This window comes from Chaetura pelagica, unplaced genomic scaffold (genome assembly GCF_000747805.2).
Source record: "Chaetura pelagica isolate M959 unplaced genomic scaffold, ChaPel_1.0 scaffold33, whole genome shotgun sequence".
In the NCBI taxonomy this organism is placed as follows: domain Eukaryota; kingdom Metazoa; phylum Chordata; class Aves; order Apodiformes; family Apodidae; genus Chaetura; species Chaetura pelagica.
The window spans coordinates 93,321-101,951 of NW_009952874.1; the positions used below are offsets into that span (position 1 = coordinate 93,321).

Below are 8,631 nucleotides of genomic sequence, written 5' to 3' on the forward strand. Positions count from 1 at the left end.
GCACTTCATCTTAAATTTAAGCTCATAATTGAAATACAGACTCTAATGGTGTTAAATTTTGAGTTTATGCCTCTGGAGGCTGATCTTTGGCCTCCTGAAATAGCCAGAAATTCTTGTACGTGCTGTTTTCCAGACATAAGCCCATGTCTTCCCTATCATTCAAGAAGGATCACCACACAGAAGCAGGCTGGAACGCCTGCAGATTCCCTTTAGCTGTTAGGAATGAACAGCAAGCTCAGTGATGTCAGCAGATCTGTGGAAAACTGAAGCAGCATCATTAGTAAAGTGTGCTCAGTAAAATGAGCCTTGCTATGTGATTTCTACTGCAATGTCATGTGTGTCACTTGGTTTTTGCACCTTTGTTCCTGCTTTGTGAATTTTTATTTATCACCTGATCTTTACATGAGTATTAGAGATGAAATAAATTTAGTCAAGCTAAAGCTGTTTGGATTGACTAGGCCAACAACAAGGGAGTGTTATTAGTTCTTGAACACTCCAGCTGCTGTTGCATAGTCTATTCTGACCTGCTGGATTCCAAAATCAAGCATATTGTGAAGTCCAGGGTGAAAGAGCTATTCCAGGAGCCCAACTGGCAGTCTGGCACAGGATGCTGTGTGGTGCCTGGCAGAGGGCATAACTTTACTAGTGAGTGACTGCAAGTGATTTGTAAAAACTGGAAAAAGGCTTCTCATACAGTTTCAAAAAGAAGGGTATGCTAGAAGCCAGGCTACCAAATGCAAGTACGTGGAAATACCAGTTTCTCTTTCTTGGCCCATGGCAAAGCCCTGGCAAGTGATTGTTGCTGTAGGAACACCCACGGACACCCAACTGCTGAGGATGTGGATACACTCCCAGTCCTGCCCCAGGCTTGTGTTGGGGCAGGTGGGTGCATCATGTAGGAGAGAGGCAGTATCAAGGCATAGCTGGTGTCTTCTCATGGAAATAACAATTTTGTCTCTGTTCCCACTTTCTTTATGTGGATTAGATAATTTGTATTTAGGTTATTTGTATATTTCTTTAAGACCTATGACAAAATCTGCTTGTTTAGTCTGTGATGATAAAAATATTTTGGGTTTTTTTTTGCTTTGAGAAAAGAGTTGACTTAACTTTAATCAAGTCCCATAATGATTCCTCATTAATAAACGTAATTGCAAAGTATTAAGAAATATTTAAAATATATGACAGAATGAGGGTTATTTTTTTAACAAGTATTTTCTGTGAGAGGGCTTATCAAAAATTAGTAATACAACAGTAAAATGGGCAGCAAGGTAATACTTGTTTAATAGGTAGTAGTTATAATAATGAATGTGTTTCTTTACTTGGCACTATGATTTTTATTTTTAAGCATTCCTGTTCTGCCCAGAGAGAACAAGTTAAGTCAATGATAGCATTTAAAAATCTTATTTGTGGATTCGAGAGAGTCTATAAATGGCAACTAAGGAAAACAAATGGATTGCAAATTAGCCTGGATTTTTTATCAGGGTCCACACTAGGACATGTTTATGGGTTAGAAAATTCACGGGCTTTGAAAACTAGTGGCTTACAGTGGTCTTTGTATGAACTGGGCTTTGATGAGGTGCTGTGTATTTATACCTGCTATTTGCGTCTTCAGAAATAGAAACTTAGCTCTGTAGTAAAGTTGAAATTTGGAGGATGATTCTGGGAATGTTTGGTGAGACTGGATCCACCTACCTGTGGACATTCCCTCCAACCAGTCTTGCAGCTGGTTCAGCTAACTCATTTTCAAAACTCAATAACCACAGTGCCTGGTATGGGATGGTAAGACCTGCTCTTGTAAGCTGTATCATCTCTGAAGCAGTTTAGATGGAAACAGCAGAGCAGGAGCTGTTGCAAGGAAGCATTTTGTTTTACGTCTTCTAGACATTTTGTCTGTACTGAAAATTGACTTCCTCAGCCACGGGCTGATGACTCAAGTGTGTCTCAGAGGTGTTGCAGTTCCTGCAAGGTGTTTAACCTTGTTGGAAGACTTCAAGGGCCTTATTTGGTTCTGGCTCTTTATTCTGTTTCTTACTTTGCAACTTCTGAGTTTTCCCACCTGTGCAGGCATAATCTCATAGTAGTTCCTGCTTAGAGGGCATTTCACTTGTCCATATAAGTGGATTTTTATAAAAGCAGAAAATATCCTAACAAGAAAATTGTTACTGTGTAATGAATTGCAGGTAAGACTAACCCGTGTACAAAGCTATGGTTGACAGTCACTTGGGTACTTGGAGGTTCTTTTTCAAGGACCATTTGCTAGTGTTATGCTGACTCACTGCTCCCTGCCTTCTGAGCTCAGAAGTGCTGCTGTTTTGTTCATATATTGTTTCCAGTTTTGACTGACTTCCTTGAATTACTCTTACGTACAAAATGAACCAGAAATTATGCCAGCTGATGACTTGCTTAAATTACACAAGTACGTGATTTCCTGTTCTGCTGCATACATACTTATTTTTGAAAGGAAAAAATATGGAAGGTCTTTATCTAATCTTAAATATTTCAAGTAGGACAGAAAAATTTTCTCATCTTTTGTCTTATTTTTTTGCTGAGTTATTTATTTATTTTTGCTACTTCTGCTTGGCAGACAAGAGGGACTTAAGACCCCAAACCTAATGTGAATTTCTCTGTAAGTCCAAGTAGTTCCAGTCAGATTTAGATTTCAATGGGCAAGGTTTTTGTTTTATTAACTCCTCAGATGTCATGAAGTAACAATGTCTGTGCCTTAGGTGTTGAAACGTTTGTTTTATTTTTTCTTGTTTTGCAGGACATTTCTGCTGGTGGGAGCTCCTAAAGCAAATACTACCCAGCACAACATTGTAGAAGGCGGCCAGGTGCTCAAATGCAGCTGGAATTCAAACAGAAACTGCCAGCCGATCATATTTGACTCCACAGGTAACATGTAGCTCCCTGGGAGGGGAGAAGGGGGGGTGTCTTGGCTCTAATCCTCATGTGAAAGAGCAGAAGGGATTCAGATTCACTTGGGGTTTTTGATGGTCCATCTGAAAGCAGCCATTTATGGACTGGCAACTAGTCAAGGCTTTGTCATTTTTTCCTTCCTCTTTTCTCTTTTAAAATTCTGTTGTCCTTGGTATGTGCTGAAAGCCTGAGTGAGCATGCATTTCCCTTCTGTTTTAACCTATTTATATTTTTTCTCTGCACTTGCCAGCAAGTCTAAAACATTTGGCAACCTAATTCCCAATAAACCCCGAGGGGTTTATTACGTCATAATACCACAGCATGTGAGGAAAGATACTTTTCATTATCAGCTAAGGTGATATAGGCAGAAATACTCAGAAGTTCAATCTGAAGCTGAGAGGATAAACTTGCAACCACAGACAAAATTATTTATTTTTTTCCTGCCTTGGATATAGCTTTGTGGTATTTATGACATTTATGATAGCAGCACTCAAGGTGCCTTAGGTCAGAGGCATTATGGATCCATTTCTGAAGGATGGTAAAGCTGAACAGCAACAACGCTGACATCAAGCATTTCACTCAGTCTTCATGCTCTGCTGCACACAGTGATTTCCACAAGCTATGGCAGGTCATATGAGAACAGGCTGCATGTGCTTTTCTGCTTGAGCCATCCAGTGTTCAATCCTGTTTTCCACAGCATGTTTCAGGCCAGTGGAGAAACCTTTCCATGTCATGGGAGTGGATTAGCAAGATCCGTGTGGCAGGGCAGAGGAAACACCTGTGCTTTTAAGGTCTAGTTGGTTATATTTTGGTTTTGACTGCTGGTGTTTTGACTTGGCAATCTAATGGTTGTTACATTTATGCAGCCTTTGTAAATTGTGTATGATACAGTGGAGAAACTCTTCCTCCTACACCATTGTCAAGGCATGCAACAAAATGTTGTTGGTGGTCAGATTACTGAAACATCCATGTATTTTTTTGAGAAGTGTTGTTACCAGTTCTCTTGAACAAGTACATAATGATACACACAAACCCCAAGCTATTAGTCTCTTACAGGACCCTTTCTGTCAGATTACTTAAGCTCTCCAGTAAGCTGCCAAATGTGACATTTAATCTGCATCAGTGTAAGACAGAAAAAAATAGTTAAAAAATTTTGTTTGTGGGTTTTTCGGTTTGGTGGGGGTATTTTTAATTTTTTTTTGGAGGGGGGAGTGTTTTGGTGTGGGGTTTTCTTTTTGGTTGTTGTTTGTTTTTTTACTTTGGGTTTATTTGCTAGACTACAGGTGAGTTTGTTATAGAGAATCTACGTGTCCCTAATAACTAATCACCACTAATAGAACAGCCAGACAACTTCCAGCAGGAAAAGCTGAGTCACCTGGGTAGGTTCTAGACACATAGTCCCTGGGGAACTGCAATGCATTTTTCTGTCTACAGTGTTAACTTTTGTAATGGGCTTTCCCATATGCCAGGCAGAGTAAATTGCTACAGAAGCCACCTGCTTTGCTCTGTGTGTGGTTAAGGTATATGCTACTGGGCAGACAGTGTTTTGCTTCTAATTTACCTTTAAGTAATGGGCATGTTAATAGCTTGAAATTTAACAGTAAAAACAACAGGTCATAATGGCTTAAGAGGATTTCTTTCAGGCACATTTTAACTTATTCCAGCTTTGTGGCAGTGAATTGGGAAATAATGCATTTGTCAATTATTCTCTGGGTGAAAAGGGGCATTGTATTTTGGCATAATAAATGCACTGAGACAAAATAAAATGTCTTTTTCTTCGTGCATAATGCAATGGTTGGTTGTCTGTGTTATGATGACAATGTGTTATTGCCAACACAGTGTAAACCCCCTGCCTCGTTAGGAGTTATGAAAGATATGAATCACTTAACAGGAAAAGGAGGCAAGAAGATTTGACTGCTGTACTAACGCAAAGGTGCTTTTTGTAGATGACTAATTGGAACCTCTGTGAGAATTCAGGTTCATCCATCCCTATTTCTACATGTGTGTAATGTGACTTCTAAGTCAAGAAGTATTTCTTAGCCCTGCAATACAAGGCAGATTACTCCCCCTCTAAGATTATTTAGCTGTTTTGTTGTGGGAAATGGTCAGTTTGTGACATTTGTAAATGGGAAAAAGAGCACATGTTCTGCATAATTAATTTAAGAGGTTTCTTTGGAGTTCTTTTCTGATTGTTTACAGCTCCTAAGAAATCTGACCTGTGGAAATGAGAACGTTCACACTTGTGGCTTTCCTCTGTTTACCTGTTGATGCCAAGCTACATATGTCTAGTTGCAAAGTTACAGTTGTTATTAGATGTGCCCTGTTCCTTCTCCCGTTGCCTCGCACCACGGAGCCTGACTGCCCGATCCCCAACCAGGCCAACCCACTGCATCTTCCCCTGGAGTCCAGGAGCAGGGAAGAGGCCATGATCCTGTGCTGTGCATGTGGCAAGGGGATGGGGGAAAGGGCGAGTTGTCTTCTGACTCTTGAGGCTGTGTTTGTCTGCTTGTCCCATGGTTATATCACAGATATGAGAGTAGGGTTTTATAGAGGTCCAGCAAGTAAGGTTATTTCTCTCTCCGTTACTTTTTCTTATTAAACATTACTTGGTTTTAGTTTAAGTTTTCCTCTAGCTTTATGGGTCCATTTCTCTTCCCTATCTGTACAAAGGGCACACAGAGTTGGGTTTTATTTTCTAATGTTAGCTTTTGTCTTAAATACCACATTGCCACAGAAGCATAGTCATTTACATGGGACTAATACAACAAGTATTATGTAGCCTAAGAGAAGGTATTAGCTGCTTTATGTTAATCTTTGGAGGAGGAATTAATTCTTCAAGCCCCTACCTCATACCAGCATTGCTTGTCCCTTGCCTTTACTGTCACTCCAGCCTTTGGGAGAAAAGATGTAAGTCATTAAGCTGATAGTTCCTGGTAGTACCAAATTTACTACTTGGTTTCATGTGCGTGACAACTCAGCTCTTTCTGGAGAGGAGCTGGGCAATAGGGGTCCATTCATGGAACTTGCATGCTGACAATACATATATTTCTCTCCTTTTTACCCTCTCCCCACTAGCCTGTAACATAATTAAAACCCTCACTGAAGTGTGCATTGCAATCTTGAAACTGCTGGCCAGAAGAAGCTCACTGTTCTTATGCAGTGTGTTTCCTCATTTAAATCAGCAATATATTTGTGAAGTGGAAGGGCAGTCTCTCCCCTTGTCCTGGATCTCCCAGCATGACAGTTACACTCATGTGAAAACACATTAGAGAATATTCTTTATAACTGTCTGTGTGCATGTGTTTCTGTGCATATTATATTAATTGCTCGTCATGTTCTGGTGAACATAGTGGCTTTGGGAGGCAAAATGTTTGTATCACACATAAACACTTCCCAAATGTAAAGATGCTTTGCTGTGGGACTTTTGAGCATTTTAGCACTGACATCAGTTGGCTTCGATTTCACATAGTTATGACTATGTGTAAATTGCATAACAATCTTGTGTGGTAGAAAATGTCCTCAAATTCAGGGGTATGTTTAGCTGTGCTGCATGTACTTGTGTGTACATGGCCAGGAAGATTTGGTCTTGTGGGGTTTTTTGTGGTTTTTTTGTGTTTTTTTTAAAAAAGTATTTCAAGTACCATTAAGCATGCTTTTTTTAGGCTGGTTTTTGCTCTTATAAGCACAAAGATTAAGTTAAAAAGGAACCAAGAGAGCTAACTTCCTCACATGCAAGCTGTTGCTGATAGTGCTGCATAAGTGAAATGTTAAGCAGTGCAACTTTTATCTGTTAGTCTAAGAGGTTATCCTGCAAATCTAGATGGAAATAGATCAGATAAAAAGGTGCTATGGAAGTATGGAACCTGCCTTACTCCTATTTACCTTAGTAATTCTAAAGCTATATCTGCCACAGGTCACAAAGCTTCTGTTTTGTATTTTGACTTATTAATATAATTGCCACAGCATTACCACAAGGTCAATTAAATGTGAAATACTTGGGATTTTTCTCTCTTGCTCGGTTAATTTTGAGTTCCAGAATGTGTAGGAGGCATTGTTGCTTCAGGACAAGTACTGGGGGGAAAATTTACTTTCTCAAGATAGTATATTCTTCAGTATTATAAGCATAAACAATACCAGTACATCCTTTCCTTTGTGAGGTGGTTTACATTTTACATTCAGATTACTAAAACCCACAAGTTAGAGGTCAAGGTGGGTAAAAATTTGTCTTAATTCTTAACCCTTCTTGGTACCAGGGAATTTTGTGACTGAGAACTTGTTCTTGTTGTGGGTTTTGTTTGTTTGTTTTAATCTATAGCAATAAGGGAATGTTCTGATTTATATAGAGAAGAAAAAGAATCTGGGAAATCAAATGATGGGAAAATTGCTCTTACAGCTTGCTGAGCCCCAGTACTACTTTTTCTACAAGACTGGACCTGAGAGGCAGTTCCTCTCTTAGAAAGCTCAGCAGTGCCTAGTGAGCAGTTGGCTTCATCTGCCAGATGCCTGGTAGCTTTTTCCAGGAAAAACATGTTTCTTGTTGCTAAACTGTAAAAGGAATGCACTGAATATAGCAGTCCATTTTCTGTTTCTGATCAGTTTTGAGACAGAGGTCCAGAAACTTTTGTGTTACACATTTCTTCTGCCTCCCCTTTTCTCCTTCCACAGCCTTCAGGGACTAGCATAGCAAGGCGTGCATAGATAGTACCAAATATTACTTAAAGTATTTCCATTATCTTGCTCAGGGAGAATATTCTTGAGAAGTTTAATTTTTTTCTGTGAGTTATATTTCTTTGGTGTAGTTGTCCATCTTCTGTGTATTAAATGAAATATGTTTTTTATTAGCAAGAGGAGGATCAAAAGCTTAGAGCCAGACAAGAAAACTAGTGAGAAGAAGAGTGGTCAAATGTGCTTTTTAGGAAAATGAACAAGCCATCTTTCTGTTCAGATTTAGGTATTTTACAGTTTGGCATGCATGGGATAGGGTGGATATACTTACCTAATTGTGTGATATCTAGATAAATACCACCATTATTTGACTATGGATTTTTAGAGAGCAGGATCACTCTGTCTTTCCATTCTGACAAACTAAAAATTCTTCAGAGACCCATGTAAGCAGTTGGAGTTGAGTCTGTACACATGGGAGCAATATGTAACAAATGAATGTAAGCCAAATGAGTTCCCTATATGCTTGTTCATAATTAGTCATACTATTTTACTTTTCATCTGTTGGGTTTTAGCTCTTCCTCAGTCAAGAATACTGTGAAGTGGGTTGGTACAAATTGCATTTCTTCATGCTCTCGTGGCTCTTCATAAAAATGGAACAAAATTATTTTGTTATGGTCAAGTTTCTCTTGCAAAAACGTCTGTTTTTTAAATATGAACTTCAGTTGAAAAATGTACCTGCTCCAGTACAGGATACTTGAAAGTGCAGCTTTTTGTGAGCATTGAGAAGTGCAATGCTGATACTGTTCGAAGAGCTTCTGCATTTGAATAATCCAGTGAAACATAAACAGCTCTATGAACTGTTGCAAAGAAAAATATGCTCATAAAACAAATTTGAACCTCTTTGCTAATGAACTGCAGATTTCTTGACCAGGTTTTGTTTTAGCACAGAAAGATCTGCTTGTGCAGACCATGTATGGTTCTACTCTTCAGAGACACAGTTAGGACAGATGGCTAAATCGTCATTCCTTCATTTGGTACCAGCTTTCCCTA

The 8,631-nt window shown here is 39.1% G+C and overlaps 1 protein-coding gene across 1 annotated transcript in view; it reads left to right on the forward strand.

Annotated features, from left to right (window-relative positions):
• The first annotated feature begins 1,653 nt into the window (after positions 1-1,653).
• The window catches only part of ITGAV (integrin, alpha V), a 41,740-nt gene continuing 34,762 nt past the window's right edge, over positions 1,654-8,631 (forward strand). The window contains 2 exon segments of the mRNA XM_009995248.1: positions 1,654-1,769; positions 2,765-2,892. Of these exon segments, the coding sequence (XP_009993550.1) occupies positions 1,654-1,769; positions 2,765-2,892 (244 nt within the window).